General features: G+C 40.5%; 1 protein-coding gene across 2 annotated transcripts in view; it reads right to left on the bottom strand.

Moving 5' to 3' along the window:
* The window catches only part of LOC122792264 (MAP7 domain-containing protein 1-like), a 1,483,077-nt gene extending 1,461,361 nt beyond the window's left edge, over positions 1 to 21,716 (bottom strand). For both annotated transcript variants that reach the window (XM_044060015.1, XM_044060014.1), the window contains exon 1: positions 21,355 to 21,716. In XM_044060015.1, the coding sequence (XP_043915950.1) occupies positions 21,355 to 21,454 (100 nt within the window). In that variant the 5' untranslated portion in view covers positions 21,455 to 21,716. The remainder of the gene's footprint in view (positions 1 to 21,354) is intronic.
* Between the last annotated feature and the right edge of the window lie 733 nt (positions 21,717 to 22,449).

Consider the following 22,449-nt stretch of genomic DNA (forward strand, 5'->3'; position numbering starts at 1 on the left):
TGAGGCTCGGACTGACACCTCAGTGGACGGGGTAGCAATGTCCCAGCAGCTATCCTCTATCCAGGTTCGAGAAATCCGAGTAGTGTTACAGGAGTTTGGGGACATGTTCACTGGGAAGCCAAAGTGCTCCCACCTGCTACATCACCATATGGATACAGGACCTCAAAGGCCTATTAAGCAGGCCCCTCAGAGGGTGCCTGAGAGAGTCAAGCAAACTCTGAGGGAGGAGACACAGGAAATGTTGGAACTAGGGGTAATTCAGGAATCCAGCAGTCTCTGGGCTGCCCCAGTGGTGCTGGTACCAATGAAGGATGGCAGCACCAGGTTCTATGTGGACTACAGGAAATTAAATAGTCACACAGAGTCAAACTCTTACCCCATGCCTAGGACAGATGAAGCCCTAGAGCAGTTGGGTGGGGGCTAAGTATCTTAACCACTACTGATCTTACAAAGGGTTATCGGCAGATGCCCTTGACTCTCAGTGCTAGAGAGGTCAGCCTTTGTGACTCCTTTTGGCTTGTATGAGTTCACAAAGATGGCCTTAGGAAGAAAAATGCCCCATCAACTTTCCAGAGGCTGGCAGATTGTATCCTAGCAAGAGCAGGAGATTTTGCCCCTGCTTACCTAGATGATATTGCCAACTAAAGCCATTCCTGGCAAGAGCACCTTCAGCATGTCAGGGAGGTGCTGGGCAGACTACAGAGGGCAGGGTTAACCATTAAGCCCAACAAATGTCAAGTGGGTATGGCTTAGGTCTCCTACCAGGGACATAAGAGAGGGGAGTGGTAAGATCAGGCCAGACCCTGCCAAAGTGGAAGCCATTCAGGCATGGCCTGCTCATTACCAAAAAGCAGGTGAGGGCATTCATAGGGACTGTGGGGTACTACAGAAAGTCTGTTCCCAATTATAGTACCATAGCTGCTCCCCTCACAGACCTGACAAGTAAAAACAGGCCAGATAAGGTAGTGTGGGCCCCAGCACGTGAGCAGGCATTCCAGAAGCTTAAAGGAGCTTTGGGAGGACCCCCTGTCCCAGTCCAGACTACAGCAAAGAATTTGTTGTGCAGGTGGATGCTTCAAACCATGGGTGGGGGCTGTACCTAGCCAGATTTCCTCAGAGGGAGAAGAGCACCCAGTGGTATATCGCAGTCGTAGGCTCCAACCAAGGGAGGAATTCTATGCAACTGTAGAAAAAGAATAGCTAGCTATAGTGTGGGCACTGCAGATACTTCAGCCTTATCTGTATGGAAGGAAATTCACTGTAGTTACATATCACAATCCCTTAACATGGCTACATGGAGCCAGCCAGCAAAATACCAAGTTACTAAGGTGGAGCCTAGGGTTGCAAGCAGATGACATGACAGTGCAGCAACGCAGTGGGGTTATCAATGCCAATGCAGATGGGCTCTCAAGACAGGGAATAGTGTAAGCAACATTTCTCAAGGGTCACTTGAAAACTAGCTTGACTTTTTTTTGGGGGGGGCAAAGAAATGTGGCACTGCCAGACCAGCTATCTGGAATTTTGTAAATAATCCTAGGTCATTTGTGAATATCAACATGATTCATATGCTTGTCTTACAAATGCAAAAGAACTATATGTTATGTGTATATTAAGCTATTGGTACAGAAGTGTGTTGAACAGAGTTTGTACAGTACTGAGCTTCAAGAATGTAACCACAGCATACCCTGCTGGAACACAAAAGATTACCTTACAAAACGTCAAGAAAATAAGTTGAAATTAAGTGTTTTATGATGTGTTATAAAAGTTAATGCGGCAAGGAGACAGGATGACTAGAGCTAGAAGTTTTTTTCTACTGTTGGAGAAAAGTAATTATTATGTTTAAAATGTAAAAAGTGTTGTATTGCTTTATGACTTCCTAGCAGTTGCACATCTGAGAGATATGTACTTTTCACACAGATATCTTAAAATTCTGTTAGTATCTGTTTAGCCTGTGAAGTGAAGTCAAGTGACAAAGAGTGATGTCATCCAAGCTAACCCAGCAGTAATGTTTATTATTAATTTAAGAACTCTTTCAGAGCGAGACTATGCATTTTGTATTTTACCTGGAAACACCCATCATCATCACATCTGCACTTGCTTGTAATACAGACTTAGGACATAGCATCTCTTTTAAATATAGATAGGAATATAGCAAAGATTAGTTTAGATATTTTCTGTATTTATTTGACACTGTCCTACAATGTTGCTTAAAAATATTTCCTGTGATTCTGAACTCTGAAGTAACTGTGTTTGTTTTCTGAGTAATGTCTTGTTCTTTTTTAGTTTATTATTAAATATATTTAAACTTATCGTTGTGGCTGATATCTGTGAGACATATTTAAGATCTTAGAGTACTTGCATATATATTTGAGGACACTGTACAGGCCAGGCCACTCCTAAACAGTCTTGCAAATCTTGGTCGAAACTACCATTTGGATAATAGAAGCATTACACATTAGAATTGGACACCCTTTACAAGGGTCTAATAGTAGCTGATAAGCAAGGGTGGCTGGTGGCAGCTGGTACTACCTTATAGTCCGGGCAGAAGGAGGCATAGCTAGTAAACCTGTGCCAGGCTTTCCCAGGTGTGTGTGTGTGTTTGTCTGTGCGTGCATGTGTTTGTATATCAATCAAATCTCAAAATGTGTGTGTATCAGCTACTTGGGCAGGGACACGAAGCACTTGTTGGACATAGAGGGTGCTGCAGGTCTTAGCTTGGCCACTCAGCTGAGATCTTAACCCTATACCTGTGCCAGTGGGGAGTCTTATTGGGGATCTGGAGAAAGAGGGGGAAACCAGCCCCAGACCGAATGTGATCTCTCTGTGCTCTTAAGGGAAATTGTACTTTACTGTGTGTGTACTTGTCATCCTCCCACTGTGTATGTCTCTCACTAGTGCCAGTGGTGAGGATTGGGGCCCCTTAATTACTGAGCCAATGCAGGGGGGGTCACAGTACATACAGACATGGTGTTTTTTTTCGATTCTCACTGCAGCTCCTACATATGCTGCATTGTTTCTATTGGCTGTAATAGGTCTTTTACAGGTTGGACTACTACTCTGGTTAAAACAAACAAATGCACACATGTACACAAACAAATAAACAGGTTCCAAGAGCAGAAGTCTGTTCAGTCTGCATCATTACTATCAAGCCAGATGCCAATGTCCATGGCCAGTGTTACCATTTTGGGGGCACTCAAGTGTCAAGTTGTGGGGCCCCTGGACACTTAAGTATCACTCTGTCATTGCTACCCCTCCTATGCAGCCTTTAAGTCACTGCTACAAGGCTTCCGGAGAAGCGTGCACAGAGTGAACTGTAGATACAGTTCTACTACATTATGAAAGGACTGTGCACTATATCAAGATAGAATTATCCTGCTCATGTGTTACAACTTTATCTACAGGGATAACTTTAGATGAAGGGACGCTGTAAGGAAGGACTCCATGGCGCATTCCACTACTTACTGCTCCTCCTGCTCACATCCCCCACTGCCCCCCACCCACCTCAAACCTGGCCTCCTCATAAGACTACTCTTTTCTTCCTTTCTTCCTTTTTCTGACATTTTGCCTTACTCTTCAGCTTTCTTCCACCAGTCATGTCTTTCTAGATGCTTTTAGGTGCATTTTACACACCCTTTTTCATGCAAACATGGCCTGAGCAAAAACAGTACGAAAAGAAATTCATTGTTACTGTTCAGTTTTACCTTTCAAAACATCCTAACCGGGCAAAACTTCATTGTAACTACTGTACAGGAAATAAGTAAATTAAACAAGGGAGTCTACGGGCCACCACACCCCCAGAAGCTATGGAGTTACATAACACTCTAAGATGCATTTTCCCATAATATGAGACTTGCTAAAGCAGGTCCCAACATTTCAAACAGTTACTCCTCATACCAGATCCCAAAGAAAAAAAAAACTAAAAATTCAACTTGATCAAACCAATAACACACAGACTCAAGTCAAAAGGAATTACCTGGCACCACAGCATGGAAAACATGGTGAAAATCATACTTTAACAGCCAACTAGACAATGTATACGCTAAGAACAGTCAGTGCTGTACTGTACAGATGCTGAACCAAGAGCATTGCAAATACCCATTCTACTTTACATAAAAAGATAAATGCAAACCTTCCTCTAGGGTCCTGGTCCAAGTCCCCTTTTCATTTAAAATCATCAGTCAATCCATCTAGCCATTCTTTCCTGACTAACATTAAAAATGTAACACAAAGGGACTCTTTTGAGAACGTCAGTAGTTAAGGAGTACTAATCTATACAATCACACGCATTATTCTGATCTAGCCTTCTTCACAATTCCACGGAATTCTTAGCCTATTTACTATTAGCATCAGTTACACAATAACAGCACCTAACTAGTTTTAATGCCCATAAAAAGAGTTAGCCAGATTAGCTAGATCTAGGCAGAGAAAGAAATCCCAGCTATGACTGTGACTCAGATGACTTACGTTTGATTAGCTGCCACTGAAAGAGCCAGTTGAAGGAGTGGAATGGCAAGACGAAACACATTCAGCTTTCCCAGATGAGAGAGTGTCAGGGCATGTGTTTCAGGACGTGTGTCATCTGCCATCTGTGATAGAGAAAGTGTAGAGTCATCTGTGTACAAGGGGAGATGCCTTCAGTGTAATACTTCTCACTGACACAGATGCACCTCACTGCATGCCTACCCCTTGGGTTCCATCAGACATGGACAGACATCATCAGGACTCTAACTAAAAACAGACACACTGCAGTTATACTGTCACCCCATAAAGGTGAACATGTAGGTGTACACTGTAAATAGCAGTTAATTCATGGTCGGCAGGCAAAAGAAAAAAATGCACCCAGACTTTTCAGCAGTTAGGTCTACTATCCCAGAGTCTTGAAAGAAAAACAATGAGCTCAATTTACCAATCAAGCCTCAGCCAGGACTTGTACAAATAAAACAAACATTTATAACAATCTAAAAACAGCATACCAAGTCAGAGCTGTAACTCTAAAATGAATAATAAAATCATACATGCAAGAGACAGCAGTATACAAGTGCAAAATTACATGTACTCTGTATGGATTAAAAATATTTTTAAGGACCTTTTCAAAAGCTCCAGAGAAAGGGTAGACCTTAACCCACTTGCACAGAAATCTCACAAGTAAGAAACATAACAAGAAACAGAAATAAGATCAGACTGCTCCAGATGACACCTGGGAATCACTAATAGTCTCTTCCCTTTGGCCAACAACACATGGCACCAGCAGCTTTTAATGCAGGCAAAGTGCACCCATACAAGATTTGACAAGTGGCCAGAACTGTAAACAGAGATCTGAAGGCCACTAGCAAACAGTGCAGATGAAGCAGAAATGAAGTCGGGGAAAGTGCAAAGTGCCACATTCTGATTAAGACTGCAAGAGGCCCTGGTCGTTATCCCTGTAGTTCCAGACAAAACAAATACTGCAGTATTTCTTTCTTCATTTTATTTACCATTTAGTAACCAGGTAGGTGGACTTGTCCACAGACCCTTTTCACCAAAAGCTTAGATTCAGAGGAATAAACAGTGTAAGAAAATTTAAGATATATACTACAGATATGACAGATTGTTGGGTTTATGTTTATACATTATTCCCTAAAGCATTTACAAACAATTTCCATGAACATAATTTGAAAGAGACTACTTAAAATTGGTAAGAGTATCTTGAAACTTTCTTCTCAGCTGGTAGTTTGTTCCAGAGCGCTGGGCTGGGCCTGTTTGTGAGAAAAGCTCTTTCAGCAATGACTGTTTTGTTTTAAATGGAAAATGGTTCAGTGATATTAAGTTCTCTTAGGGAGTTGGACTGTTCCCTGACTGGGAGTTTTGTTTAGTGAGGGAGCAGTAGCAGTCATTCAGAATTTTACACAGTTAGGTGGGCAGAAGATAAGTGGACCTTTCAGTAATGGGTAGCCAAGTTAGGTAATTTAGAAGGTCGCAGTGGTGTACAAGTAGGGCAAATCTGGCAATTTATTTTCAGTACTCTGTAGCCTGAGAGTGTTATACGCAAAGTGTAAAGATAATATAGAAAGACAATATTATAGTTTAGGAAGAAAGACATTCTTGGCCAGTGCTTTGTGGGCATCAGGAGATAGCCAATGTGCTATCCTATACCAGAGTTTTAGTTGTGAGAGGACTTCACTAACAGTGTGGGTTACAAAGTTTGAGTCAAAGGTTAGGCCTAAGCATTTGTACTCTTTTACAAAAAGAATAATATGGTTCAGTACAGGAAGCTGAAAAGCTCTTTGAGGGAAGGAAAAAAACTACCTTTTTTTAAAGTAAATTTGGAGTTTGTTTTATTCAGACCATTCACAAAGACCAGTAAAGGATTGCTGGAGATGAGATTGCAGGACTGTGAGACATTGTTTTCCCGCAGTGATAAAATTTCATCTGCATGGAAGGTAAGGCTAAGTTTAGGTAAGTAAACAAAGAGCATTAACAAATAAAGAAAACAGAAATGGGTCCAGACAGAGCCTTAGGGACACCTGTTTTAATGTTCCATCGGTGGACAGCTACTTAAGAGTAAACTTCCTGGTGTAAAGGTAGCCATGGAATCAGGCAATGACATTTTTCCCAAACTGAAAATTTTTGCAACTTAGTAACAGCTGAATTTTGTAGTCATCGGATTCAAAGGCGTGGGTCATGTCCACAAAAATGCTGGCAGTAAGGAAACCATTGTTTATTAGTGTCAGATGCTATAAGCGCACAGCAGTTGTTGTGCTTAAACATTTCTGAAGCCATGCAGTCTAACAGAAGCATATAGTTGTCGAAGCGTTTAAGTAGCTGTTTATAAAGAACTTTTTTCCAACATTTTTGCAAGAGGGCTAAGAGTGGTGATAAAACTCGATAATCTTTATGGATTATGAAGAGGCAGAATGAAGGCATGTTTCAGGCCTCGTGGAACAATTCCTGTGGTGAGAGATTATACAGTGGATATAAAAAGTTTACACACCCCTGTTAGAATGTCAGCTTTTTGTGATATAAAAAAAAATGAGACCACAATAAATCACTTCATAACTTTTCCCACCTTTAATGTGACCTATAACCAGCACAATTCAATTGAAAAACAAATCTGTTAGGGGAAAAAATATAAAAAATAAAAAGCATACAATAAGCTGGTTGCAGAAGTGTGCACACCCTTACACTAATACTTGAAGCCCCCTTTCATTTAATTACAACATTCAGTCTTCTTGGGTAGGAGTCTATCAGCATGGCACATCTTGACTTGGCAATATTTGCACACACTTCCTTGCAAAAGTGCTCCAAATCTGTCACATTGTGAGGGCATCTATTGTGCACAGCCCTCTTTAGGTCACCCGACAGATTTTCTATTGGATTTAGGTCTGGACTCTGGCTGGGCCATTCCAAAACTTTAATTTTCTTCTGGTGAAGCCATTCTTTTGTTGATATGGATGTATGCTTGGGGTCATTGTTGTGTTGAAAGGTGAAATTCCTCTATATCTTCAGCTTTCTAGCAGACGCCTGAAAGTTTTGTGCCAAAAGTGACTGGTATTTGGAACTGTTCATAATTCCCTCAACCTTGACTAAAGCCCCAGTTCCTGCTGAAGAAAAAGAAACCCCAAAGCATGATACTGCCACCACCAAGCTTCACCGTGGGGATGGTGTTCTTTTGGTGATGCGAAGTGTTGTTTTTGCACCAAACATACCTTTTGGAATTGTTTTTGTGCCAAAAATACCTTCTGGAATTGTGGCCAAAAAGTTCAACCTTGATCTCATCAGACCATGACACATTTTCCCCGCAAGCTTTTGGGAGACCTGATGTATTGTTTTGCACATTTTAGCCAGGACTGGATGTTTTTCTGTGTAAGAAAAGGCTTCCGTCTTGCAACCCTACCCCATAGCCCAGACATATGGAGAATAAAGCAGATTCTTGTCACATGTAGTACACAACCAGTACTTGACAGAAATTCCTGCAGCTCCTTCAATGTTGCTGTTGGTCTCTTGGCAGTCTCCCTGACCAGTTTTCGTCTTGTCTTTTCATCAGTTTTGGAGGGATGTCCAGTTCTTTGCAATGTCACTGTTGTCCCGTATTTTCTCCACTTTTTGATGACTGTCTTCACTGTGTTCCATGGTATATCCTCTGCTGTGGAAATTTTTTTGTACCCTTCTCCTGACTGATTCCTTTCAACAATGAGATCTCTTTGATGCTTTGTAAGCTCTCTGCTAACCATGGCTTTTGCTGTAGCAGGCAACTGAGTAAATGTCAGGAAAATCCTACTAGGACAGCTGGACTTTATTTAGGGTTAATCAGAGTCTCGGCAGGTGTGTACCCAAGAAGACAATCATCTTCTTCTTCTTTCGGCTTTTCACAGTTAGTGGTCGCCACAGTAGATGCTGTAATTAAATCAAAAGGTGCTTCAACAAAGTATTAGTTTAAGGGTGTGCACACACAACAAAGTATTAGCTTAAGGGTGTGCACACACAACAAAGTATTAGTTTATGGGTGTGCACACACAACAAAGTATTAGTTTATGGGTGTGCACACACAACAAAGTATGGGTGTGCACACACAACAAAGTATTAGTTTATGGGTGTGCACACATTATGGGTGTGCACACACAACAAAGTATTAGTTTATGGGTGTGCACACTTACGCAACCAGCTTACTGTACGAGTTTTATTTTTTTTTCCCTTAACAGATGTTTGTTTTTCAATTGCATGGTGCAGGTTACAGGTCACATTAAAGGTGGGAAACGTTTTGAAATGATTTATTGTGGTCTCATTTTTATATCACAAAAAACTGGCATTTTAACAAGGGTGTGTAAACTTTTTATATTCACTCTATATGTAAATTAGGGTAGCGCATAGTGAAAGTGGAGGATTTAAAATTCTTTAATAATCTTAGTTTCAAACACAGAAATGGCTACGAAGTGGAAGCTGACTATACACTGTGTAAAAAAGTGTACAACTGAGATGAAGGGTTACTTTGAGTAGTTAGTTGGTTAGAGATGAGTTAAGGAATGTATTTGCAATGGTTTCAATGAAGAGATTATAATGTTTCTAAAAATGTTGAGGGTTCTAAACTGTGTAAAAAAGTGTACAACTGAGATGAAGGGTTACTTTGAGTAGTTAGTTGGTTAGAGATGAGTTAAGGAATGTCTTTGCAATGGTTTCAATGAAGAGATGATAATGTTTCTAAAAATGTTGAGGGTTCTTAGAGACATTACTGGGGAGAGAGGTAGACTTAGAAGAATGTCTTGTTAAGCATTGTATTTCTTTCCATTTTTTTTCTTGGCTTATTGGTAGCAGGCGTTTGCTTATTTCTAAGACAATTGGCTTTGGCTTAGTTTGCATCTATTCTTGTAGTTTCCATCTAGGAGGGCATTGGCCAGACTTTCTTTCCAGGTAGACCAAGCTTTGTCAGTTTGTCTCATGAGACTTGATTTCAGTTGCAAGCCAAGGGCATCTCTGACCATATAACCTTCTACATACATAATGGAGTAAGAGTTCTAGACAGACAGCCGAAAGCATGCCAAGGGCATCCCTGACCATGTAACCTTCTACATATATAATGGAGTAAGAGTTCTAGACAGACAGCCGAAAGCATGCCAAGGGCATCTCTGACCATGTAACCTTCTACATACATAATGGAGTAAGAGTTCTAGACAGATAGCCGAAAGCATGCCAAGGGCATCTCTGACCATGTAACCTTCTACATACATAATGGAGTAAGAGTTCTAGACAGATAGCCGAAAGCATGCCAAATATAGCAAGGCACTTTCAGGGTAACCTGCTTGGTAAAGGAGAGACCACTGATAGAATTCGGATGAGAATCAAGCACAGGCAGTTTATGTGGTCACTATCTGGGGGGCATGTTTTATGAACAACATTACAGCACTGGAGTGTGTCACTTACAAAGTTTGGCAGAATTTTTGTGTTACTGTTTCAATGGGACAGGTTAGTAAAAATAAAGTCAAGAGTAGAATGCTTTCCTGTTTGAGGTTGAGCATAGTTTTCTGCTTTAAGGTTTTGCAGTATGTTGCTCAGCTGTTCAGCTTTGTGGCCATTTGTATTAGTCCCCTAGAATAATTGTATTTGTGTTCAAACCATGTGTGAACATTTACAAGACTGTCTGAGATAGTAGCAATCGAGAAAAGGTGGGGGGAATGTAAACAGTGACAATATTGAGTATGGTTCTCTATTTGTACGTTTGTGAACACCTAGCTAGGGGCTTTACCACCAAGCTAGCTAGCTTTTGAGGAGTCACTGGATTGCAGGAAGACATGCTGCTTGATCAGAAGCCTGACACCATCACAAATTCATGGCCTAGGTCAAAATCTTACAGGATGCTATAGTTGTCTTGGATGCAAGTAGACAGACAGAAGGGATCTTTAAAGCAAATGTCAGAGCTATTATATTGGTCTTTTTTTTTTTGCAAGTGGTACTTCGAAAAGGACCCACTACCTTCTTGTACTACAAGTATCCATGCACACAAAATTTGTAAAAAAAAAACTGATTTTTTTTTTGACAGTATTGTTAGAGCTGGGACAGTTTAAGGATAGAAGGCATTATTGGATATTGTAGGATTTCTTGATTCTTGAAGAGTGCTAGGATTTGTTTGGATGACTCTAGACTTCAGTGGTTTCAGGTGAAGGTAAAATATTATAGAAGAGGGATATTCTTAATGGTGAATTTACTTTGTTGAATCAGATGCACTTGTATAAGGAACGGTTTACTTTTTCTGGTTAGATTAATAAACAGCTTAGCATATAACTGGAGTTGCAGAGGAATTTATATGGGAATGTAACAGACTTATGTGATAGAGACTGTGGGAGTTTGAGGGAAAGTTGCCTATTAAGAGACAGCTAGTGGCCCAAACACAAAAAACAGCCTTGGCTAGAAATTGCACATAAGATGACAAAGTTCCCATGATGACCAAGGTCTTTGTCTCCCAAGCACAAGACACGGGGGTTCAAGTCTGGACCAATGTCACTGCCTGTGTAGAGTTTTACATTCTCCCTCTGTCTGTGTGGTAATTCTCCCATCTCCCAAAAACATAACTGATGTTAACATTTCAAGACTGAGTTCAAGAAGTATTCCAACAAACTGTACACAAAACTGAATGAAAGATAAGCAGCAACAGATCTGTGCAGACGAGCTCCTCTAAACAATCAACTGTGATGCACGGTGTCCCCTAGATAGAATAGCTGAATGAAATTACAACACTTTGTTCTAAATGCAGGAAACAGTTGCACATATAGACATGGAAAATTAATAAAATAATCACAGTAGAATTTTAATAAGTAGCAATTTGTAAGTAAAGTAAGACAGCAGTGACCCACACCCATCTCATAACAGGAGATAAGGAACAATATCAAGGTAATATTGTCAAAGTAAAATTGAAACAATAGCATTAGATCTATGAATAGACTGAATTATTGCACAGTTTGTATACTGCACTTTATAGTCCTTCGGTGTGTAGGTGGACTACCTTAGTATTGCACATCCATAAAATAAGCCCCTTTTTAGGCTAGTTATGTCACAGATGTCATAGTTTGTTTTTCCCAACAGTTCAACGGTCTAATGGAGAGTGGAAAGAAACTGTTAGTCTGGTGGTCTTACAATGCAGGCTACTGTATCTCCTGCCTCAGGAGAGACTTGCAAGATGCTTTGGATCGCTGGAAATCTTTTTGGCTCAGTCAATGCACTGGCATTTGTGTAGATCCTCCAGAGGTATAAGGGAGGTGCCAATGATTCTTTCTGCTGACCTTACAACTCTCGAGAGCCTTCTGATCCTGATGGTTACAGCTAACATACCAGACTGCAATGCCGTTGGTCAGGACACTTTCAGTGGTGTCCCTATAAAAGGTCTGAAAGTATGGAGCTTGGTAATTTTCCCTTCCTAAATTTCCTTAGAAAGTGCAAGCGTTGCTGAGCTTTTTTGACTGTGCTGGATACATGGACTGACCAGGATAAGTTCTCCGTGATATGAACACCCAAGAACTTTGTACTCTTGACCCTTTCCACTGTCATCCTTTTCCTCACTAGATCTTCTGAAATCAACAATCAACTCCTTTGTCTTGCTGACATTCAGTGCTAGATTGATCAACTACTGGTCTGGTGTGATAGCAACAATCTCTTTCCTGTAGGCCTCCTCCTCTCCGTCTTTGAACAGGCTTATAACAGTGGTGTCATCCACTAATCTGATGATCCTATTCGTCTCATGTGTGGCCAGTTAGTCATGTGTCAGCAGAGTGAAAAGTAGAGGTCTTAAGACACACCCCTGTGATACTCCTGTTTTCAGGAGGATACTTCCAGAGCTGTTGTCTCCCACAGGAATTTTTTGAGGCCTTTCAGTAAGGAAGCTCAGAATCCAATTGCATAAATGAGAGTCTACGCCCAGTTGAAGTACCTTCAATATCAGATTCTGAGGGATGACAGTGTTGAAGGCAGAACTGAAATCGATGAATACCAATCTTGCATAGCAGTTATTGCCTTCTAAGTGGATCAGTGTTTCATGGAGAGATAGTAAGATGGCATCCCCTGTACTGTGGTTTGTCCTGTATGCAAATTGCAGTGTGCCTAGTGTCACAGGTAAGATTGAGGCTATATGATCCTTGACCATCCTCTCCAGGCACTTCATTACTGTTGAGGTTAAAGCCACTGGTCGGTAGTCATTCAGAGCTGTTGGCTGTGGTTTCTTGGGTAGAGGAATGATAGTCATCTCCTTGAAGCATTTCAGTACACTGCCTAGATGGATTGAGGTGTTGAAGATGTCAGTGAGTACTGGAGCCAGTTCTGTCGCACATTCCCTTAGTACCCTGCCCATGATGTTGTCAGGGCCAGCTGCTTTCCTCGGGTTGACATGTTTTAGGGTTCTGGTGAGATCGATTGTATTGAAGCTCAGCACCAATGCATCCTTGTCTTCAGGGATTCTGCATGCTGTTGTTTTGTTGTCAGCATCAAACCTACTGAAAAATTTGTTCAGTTGGTTCAAACCTCAAAATCTACTACTCGGGGGGCACATTAGAACTGGTGGGGGAATTGCGGTGCAGGAGAGTCTTCTGTAGACCGTGAGGGGATGTCATCAGAATTAGTGATAGACACATGGCAATCAGACTCTAGTGCAGAGGCAGGGCAGTATTCATAATGTCAGTCTATGGCCCACAGTAGGATTGTGATGGCATGGAAAAAGACTGAATTCAGTCAGCTGCTGCAGGCTCTACTGGATGAAATAGGACAACATGAGGTGCTGTTGATTATGGAGGACCAGAATGCTCATATCAAGAGACACAAAGCAGAATAAAAGGACAGCCTGGTTCCACATGTGTCGGGCAACAAGAATAAAGAAGATTTCATTCTAGACTTCTGCCTGGCAATTAGCTTGATGGTGGATAACATATGTATCATTCATTAACAGAAGCAGTCAGTAAAAAAATAAATAAATAAATAAATCACATGGAACAGGAATCAACATTCAACTCAGACATACTTCCTTCTAGTAAGGACTAGGCATTTGGACAGAATCAGAACTGCAAAGTCACTATCAGTGAAACAGTTGGTCGTGAGAATAAACCACTGGTAGCTACAATCAGCTGCAAGCAGTGGTCAGACATGACTCTAAGGTTAGAGACTAGGTTGAAGACCTGGAAGTTGACTAGAGCAAAAGCACAAGAAATCATGGAAATACTTGGCGCTCTAGCATGTCAAGGAAGCAGAGGTAATTGGTGGAGTTGAGGAACAATGGCAGTATCTCAAAATAGCATGTGTGAGGACTACAGAGCAGACATGCAGCAGAGTCAGGTATGGAAATAAGGTACATAAGGAAAGCTGGTGGTAGACTGCAGAGTTCAGAAATTTACCAAAAAAAGGAGGCCATGCAGTAAAAAGTAACAGATAGAAAAGATGGACCAGGCTAAAAAGAATACTGGTTAGCCAACAAAAAAGCAAAGAAATCAGTAGAAAAGAACAAGATGTCAGAGAAATTCTAACGGCTTCTGAAACTGACTCAACATATAGCTCAAAGAAATAATCAGACTGCAAGGCAAAGGCAGAAAGATAAAAAAAGATAGTTGGCAGATACCATTCATAAAGGATGCCAGCAACAATCTGCTCACAACTCCATAGGATATCAAAGGCGGACAGAAGGAATACTTCTAGCAGCTTATGAGCGAAGAAAACCTCCACAGAAGCTGCACAGCCTCATGCACAGCCTAGAATGAAAAAGGAAGAATCCACCTTAGAAGAAGTTAGAAAGGCACATAGAAAAATTAAGTCAGGACAAGAAAGGAGGAGAGAGATTCTGTTGCTAGAGACGACTGCGGTTAGGGATACAGATAACAGGCAAGAGGGGGCTGGAAATTACTGGAGAAAACTGGCAAAAGAACCAAGGTATTGGGAGCAAATAACTGGTAAGGGAAAGGTAACATAATGGAAAGAGGCCAATAATTTATTTGGACTGCAGGTTAGAGATTGCCTACCCTGTCAAGGATTGATATCAGAGTGTAGGCAAACAGAAAGAAATAGGGGGCTCTTAAATGAAAGATCAGCACTGGTAGAGTTTAGAATCTATAACATAAGCTGCCATTAAAAAAAAAGAATAATTAGTATAGCATATAAAATATTGCATGATAACTATAAGAATCACTCAGAGAAGCTTAGAAAGGATTGGGAAGAGAGATTGGATAAGTAATTCACAAAGAGACAATGGGGGTATATATGTGTATCGCCCAAATATGCAACAAAGTCTAGAAGATTTAGGATTTTTGCCTGGAAGGGTTTACATAGGTACTCTTATACCCCAGGTAGGCTCCACAAAGAATTTTTCCTCAGGTGGATAGCAGATGTTGGAGGTGTGACGGACAGGAAAGAGGTGGATGAGAACATATTTTTTGGGAGTGTAGTGAGCTAGCAGACTTTAGCGATTCCTTGTAGACCGCTGTGTCGGAGATGTAGGGTGGGAAGATTGGACTGACTGAGGAGATGATTTTATTTGAGCTACGATACAGACTCTGAATTGCCTAGACATAGTATAGCCTTGTTGAGTCTAATTATGGTGGCTGCCAAAAAAGTAACTACTAGAAAATGGAATCAAAGTCTAGACCAACTTCATTAAAAGTAGTGAATATAGTATGGAACTGGGATCTTTAGAAAAGGGAAAGAGCAAACTACATAGGAAAAAATGGGAATTGTGGGAACAATATATGTAGAGAAGGAATGAGGTTTAAAAGACAAGATTTGAATGAGCCATATGATGCTTAACTGACAAGGACTGGATAGATTATAAGTGATGTATAATGTTTGCAAAGAAGTGGTGTCAGTGTTGTTTGTTTTTCATTTATATAAATGTTAAGATCGCCTGTGTCATACATGATAATTTGATAAAAATGTTTATTGGAAAAGCAGCAGACTGAGATGAAGTCACCACAAAAAAGTCGGTGAGTTAGGGGAGAAATTACTTCTGAGGGTACTCATAGTGGTATGGAGAAAAAGACATACCCCAGATGATTTACGAATAAGCATTCTAGTGTCAGTGTACAAGAACAAAGATAGCATTCACAACTGTGGGCAGTCCAGAGGTATCAAACTTGTTGCACTGAATGAAAGTGCTGGACAGAGGTGATAAAGAAGCAGAAAATACAATGTGACATTAGCAGTGTGGATTCAGATCAGAAAGCAGCATAAATGACACAATGTTTCAACAAGACAAATAGTGGAGAAGCACTAGTAGATTAGTGCAGCTATTGTTAAGGAGTCAATTACACAAGTGCAAGCAGTAGTCAGATCCACAGAGGGACTGACAGTGAGTGTGCATCAGGGTTCAGCACTGAGCCCACTTCTGTTCATACTGGTGCTGGACTACATTAGCAAACAGGTCAGAGGGGGCAGATCAACAAAGCTGATGTGTACAGTCAACGTGACACTACAAGCAGACTGCAAAGGAACTTTGGCAAATAAGAGGGGACTGGAATCCACACAAGGTGGAACGGAGTACAGACGAGACAGTTGTCTCAGCAACAAATAGGGGAAATCAGAAGAAGTTGATAACTGAGAGGAAATAGTACAGATCAACAGCTTTATGATATCTTGGAAGGGTGGTTGAGAAGGAAGGTCTGAATGCAGATGTGAAAGCTAAAATCAGAGGGACTTCAGTCAACTGTCACAGAGCATCAGGGATAGCGTATAAGAGAAGGACACCAAAAAAGCTGCAAAGTATGGTGTACAAAACAGTGCAGTGACTAATAGTTATGCATGACATAGAATCTCGATAGTGAAGTCAGAGCTGTTGAGGAAGCCAGAGGTGATGAAAATGAAGTGCTTGAGATGTATGATAAGATGCACACGGTGGACAGACGAAAAAAAAAGATGACAGAGCAGAAACCAAAGTAGCTCCAATCGCAGACTAGGTTAATAAGAATAGATTTGATATGTGCAGGAAAGCAGAAGACAAAGTGGTGAATAATATTCAGGAGTGACAGAAAGTAGACGAGGAAATTAGATTTCCAACCAAGAGATGGATGACTGGACAAGTGAAGACCTGCAGTTGTCAGGCATGCCTGTCTAAGAGGGAGATGGCAAGAGTTGACTTAACACCCCAACTCCATATAGAAAAAAAAAGGGAAAGGGGGGGTTGATGATGATGCTGGTGGTAACTATAGATAAAATAAAGAGCATTAAAAAAAAAAAAACACACAAACAACCATGTCCCAGAATATCAGCAGATCATTCAAAATAAAGACAAGATATTAAAACTGTGAAACAAACATCAGCCCCAGTCTTCCAGAGGTATTCACAGTACAAGGTATGGAGTATTAGAGGGTCTTAATGAGGTACTACAAACGAAAACCTCAGACTTACTTGGACTTCAACAGAAGAAAATTGCTCATCTGATTCTAGGGGATTTGCTGCTGGGGTGAAAAGCAGATCCCATACACTCTGGTAGGTACCCACTACTCTTACCTCCCAAGCTGTTTCCCCAACTTCTTTGAAGCCTTCTGACATCACATACAATTACAGTTGCCAGAAATTGTAATAATTGAATGTATTTCTATACAATATTCTATTGTTTACACAACACATACACAGATATCTACCCACGCATGGTTGCATGCGGACACACAAACAAGCACACGCACATGTAACTATATATTTTACAGTTACTAAAAATCATACGTCAGGTTTATTTTACTCCAAACTTCACTGAACCAACATGTGAAGAGTAAACATCTACGAATCATAAAAGAGCATAATTTACAAGCGGTAAATGTATCATGGTGTGATAAGTGCATTACAAGACTCAAACAAGTTTATTCATGCATGATGCCTGATAACACACATAGCATGCAAACTTTATTAAATGTTGATAATGTCAGTTAGATTGTGCTATTTTCTGATTTTCGTCACATTATTTCAAAACTATATTCCTACCTCAGTTCTAGTGTTATTACCACCAGTTAAAAATCACTGACATTATACTTAACCTAATATTTGTACAAAGTGTGCATACTATCAAGACACTACACAGTGATTCACTCTTCATGCCCAAAACTAATCTGAATTAAGTACCACCCACCCAGGGATTCCCCTTTCCCTGTCTACATATTTCCTGCTCAGCTTTCATTCTTTCTATGTTTTAAAGCCTCATGCTTTGTCTGTTTTTTCTTACGCAGATCTTTTGTCATTCCTATCCTACATTCCTACCCTTTCTTTAGTCAAAAAGTCCTCAAACCTTAATGTCCCTATAACACTTCCACTTGGCACTTTCTCACTATACCTTTTGCTGAACCAGTCATATTAGATTGTGATCAAGATCCTTGTATGTGTTTACCCAATTAATTTATTTTATGTTACCTATTTGGGATATTTTATTTCAGATATTTCCCAGTTACAAATTTTCTATATCTCCATTATAAAAAAATCAGATAGACGGCATTAAAAAAAAAGAGTGATGAAGAAACCAGCGCATCAGCTAGGATTCCATGACAAATACATAACCATGTAAACTTGGTCATGACAAGCAATACACACGATAGCAAACAACATACAATTACAGACATCCCTAAAGAAATGTGGGTGGTCATAGGATACAACCTCTCAAAGTGGAAGAACAACACAGCAAACATAGGAAACACATGAGGACAGTAATGTTATCACATACTCGTAGCTCTCAACATCTTGGTATAAAAAATCGGGACAAAGCTTAAAATAATGGGTGGACAAAAGCCCAAAAATCAGGACAGATTTTAACTATTGCTCTTACAAACTTAGGGAATTGTCAGAATAACAGATTTTGTGTTATAGGATATAAAATCTGAAACTGAAACGCCAGTCATTATTTAGTGATTTCAATCCTCACTGATTTGACAGAAAACTACAAATACGAAGTAAAAATATCGACAGTTGAGAGGTATGTTCATGATTTCAATAAGAACTGCATCTACTGCTGAAAAACATGCATTCACAAGGACAAATCATGTACAGAACCACTAATGTCGATTTTCTTGCATGAAATGCTGTAGATGAGGGAGGACATGTGTACACTTCAGAGAACAGAAGCAGAGTGAGACAGTGCTAATGACTGGAAACTGAAAACATCTCCAAGCTGCAAAAATCAAAGCTTTGGTGAAAGAGGTATTAAAAAATGCATTCCTCCTACACAACATGGCAAACATAACACGGGCCTGTAGAGAATTCACCACCCCCCCCTAAAAAAAGCAGAAGTGAATGGGAGCTGATTCTATGCACTATTCATTACCTCCCCCCCCCATTTTTTTTTCATCTGTAAGAAGGGTAATCAAGCTACAAAGATCCAACAGTTCCTTTGTATGGTCCACTTTCATCACATACAACGCTACAGCTATAAACAAAGTCAAAGAGCTTTCTGTAGCCATCTAAAGATCCTAGTTATGTTTTGTTTGTTTTGAAATGAACAGTTGCAAGACTATGAAGTTTCCTTTTGTGCTTTCTTCTTCAAGTAGACTGCAAAGCTACAGGATCTGCATAAAAATTAGGCTTCGGTCTCTGCAGAAATTGAACTGAAATGCGACTATATGTATGAAACTGAGATCAGACTTGTGTGTGAAAAATGTTAACTCTGATTACTGGTTGAAAATATGACATTCCATTCGTGCTACTGTCTCTTTCAGTAACAACTCTGCACATTTGTTGTCTCTCTGAAAGGGGCCCAGAAACATCTCAGAGGATCTGCTTTTCAGTACACAAATCCCTATCCCACTGACCTTGTGAAAACAGTTTAGCAATTCCCCACCCCCACCTTTATTTTCGCTGCAGAAGTAGACACTGGAGGAGGCAAGACTTTAGAATACCAGCTCAACAATACGGGAACTTCAAGCAGTTTTCATATGGGTGTCCTTTCTGGCCTGCCTACACATGATCTCATCTCACCAAAAGATGTCAATCACATGCTTTAGACAAGGTGACGTCACTGGTTAAAAGCTACAGCTGCTGAGGTTTTTTTTCCCTAAATCCTTCACAGCGTGGATGCCACTTTACTCTTTGGATGTTTGGGGGAGGGGGGACCTTTGCAAAAAGGCAGCGACTATTAATCAATAAATGCTCAGCACAAACTAATGCTAGCTTCTGATTAAAAGGAATCCAAAGCAAACAGATGCAGAACTGAAAAGCAAATTTTCCCTCACTATTCTGTTTTATACACTAAATATTTCTATTACATTTCTTTTCCCAGACATTACTTTGTAGTTCCTGCAGCTTTAGGTAACTCAGTATACTTCTAACATGCTCAGTGTTATTAGTATGCATTTGGGGGAAGACTTTAATGACTAATCTTCACTATGTAAAGTTCTCATTTACGTGCAAAAATACTGTCAATAACCAAACGTGGGCTTCTATCCAGTTTAACATGTTCACTTAAAGTCTACCATTCTGACATTAAAAAACCACCACCAAAGCATAATTCAACAATATCTGAAATGCATGACAGCAATTACTTCAATCCGTGTGAAAGGAACCACCTTAGAACAAGCAACACAAAACTCTTCTCAGAAACTTCGATCTATGTCTATACATACAGTGGTGCGGGCAGCTCACATTTAGCATCTCTAACTCACTGCCCACAAAATACTCTCTACTTCCAATTCACTCTAGACACACACACCCCCCAAATTCTGGGGACCGCTATAAATTCTCTGACCTCTCAGTTTGAGGTCACTTTGACAAGGTCTTAATCAAACCATCCACACTGCTATACAATATGCAAGATTTTTCTTTTGCAAAGGTTTTCAACACATCCAAATGCTCAATTATTTGATGCATGCAACTCAGTACTGGCAGGCACAAAGGCACCATACTATTGTATAAAAATGCAAGAGAAAACTGTTGCTGCAGTCATTTCCTAAGCTTCCTCCAAAATAGTCATTTTATATACGCCCAGACAAATCAGAAGGCTCCAACAGGAACTCTCACAGCCCCATTTCCGAGGGCAGCAGAAGCTACAGCTGAAACTTGCATTTGTCTATGTACGTCCTGACTCAGTGTGCACTAGACGTGTTTAAAGTACTGTATTAGAGGCTTGGGAACCAAGCAGCAACTCATTTTACCTACCAGTTACAGTGCCCCTTCCTGTGTACCCACTGCACAGGTGACACAGAAAAGACTGATTGTTATGACACAGTATTTCATTTTCTCATCATTACTGATCAAACAATATTTTAATCCATTCTGCATATGATTACAAATGATTGCTCTAAACAGTTTAAGTGACATCACGACTCTCCAAGCTACACTGAGATCGACTCGAGGAAATACATAATTCGATATATTAGGGAAAATGCCTTCTGATTTTTTTGATTCCTTCACCTACCCTAGCACCTCACAACCTTGTTCCAGAATTATTTTTCACATTCATCAGCACGATTCTGTTACAATATGCGGTTTATTACACCCTACATCCACAGCATCATGAGTTCCAGACGCTCCTTCCTTTGGGCTTGTGCCACTTATGCATATGAACCACCCGTGCTTGTGGCCCAACCATTATCTGTACATATGCTCCATTACAACAAAAACAGCAGTGCAGCTGCATGCAATACAAACTCTAGTGGTATCCTATCCAGAATCAAGCTAAACTTCTATCCCCAAGCTGTGTGACCCCCTCAAATAACGGGCATGTAGATCTACCTAACCACATGCTGTCTGCAGGGAGTAACCTTGTTGCCCATATAAAGTTGCAGCTTTCTATAAATCACTGCCCTTCTCTAGACCCTCACGTCTTCCTAGCCTACAGTTTATGTGAAAGCAAGACAGAAAATATGATCAGACCTAACGTAAACAGCTTCTCGATTATTGTTGCACTCCAGAACACAGCACATTCCACCCTGTTGTTCTATTTTTACTCACCATCTCCGGAACAACACTGCTCGTTTCCAAGCCCCGAAATCTCAGTCCCTCTGCCGGGATCGACTTGACATTCTCGTGGCTGCTCGGCTGCACTTTCCATGGGTAATAACGGACGGCCGGTGCCGGTAAAGAATATCCAAGTAAATAGCTAGCGACAGTTAGTATTCCAGCCCAGGTGGCGCCGCCTGCATTCCTCTCATTCGGGGTGAAACTAAAAGACCAAAGCGGCACACACTAGGATTGACTATAAGTTTTAGATATTTACGGTAAGCACGTCGGGACGTTTTAGGAATGGCCAGTTGCCCCGCCCAGACCTAGATGTAATTTACTTAAAATTCGTTTGCACTGTTTCCCAAACATCAGTTAACAAACATAAGTTGTCTGACCGTTTCATAAACAGTTAGAGACCACTGAGGCACTAACCAGCAATAAATAACTGCACTTGTATCATTTCAGACTGAAGAATGCATCTACTGTATTTATCGATATTAAATTTCAGCAGCACAAGTCTGAACCTCAATTCACTGCTCATTTATGAATAACGGGAGTTTTACGGTAAATGGGCTGGTCCTGTCCTGAAAAGGGCCTGGCACAAAACCCTACCTCATAAATACAGCACATTCTGGCGTGTATTACATGAGATCTAGAGGTCTCCTTGCACTGATGAGTTGTAGTAGGAATGAAAAATCATAGGAAGCAGCTAGTGAAACTGCGTTCAGGTATCAAAATTATGTGAGCGTCTTATATTTTAGCTTGCGTTCGGGTGGCATCTTACATTTTAGCCGTCCCATCCTCGTTATAATGGTGGGGGGTTAGCAGGCTGGGGTAAATGGGTCATGCAGTCAAAACTCAGGAACATAGATACTGTTTTGAGAAATATGAGTAAATGTAGAATTTCTATTATTGCTGCTTTCTTTGTTTTATTGAGATTTATACAGTTACACGTTCTAGATAATTAAGAGGTTGCTATAAGGCATGAACTCATCAGTAAACACAAATTACTGTGCTCTGTACTGCTTAAAATTGTTAGAATGGCAACTGTGCTACAGTAGACTGGTTTGTATTGGTATGTCTTCATTTTAAAGTATAGTTGTG

This window comes from Protopterus annectens, chromosome 1.part2 (assembly GCF_019279795.1).
Source record: "Protopterus annectens isolate FY-2018-M chromosome 1.part2, PAN1.0, whole genome shotgun sequence".
Taxonomy (NCBI): domain Eukaryota; kingdom Metazoa; phylum Chordata; order Ceratodontiformes; family Protopteridae; genus Protopterus; species Protopterus annectens.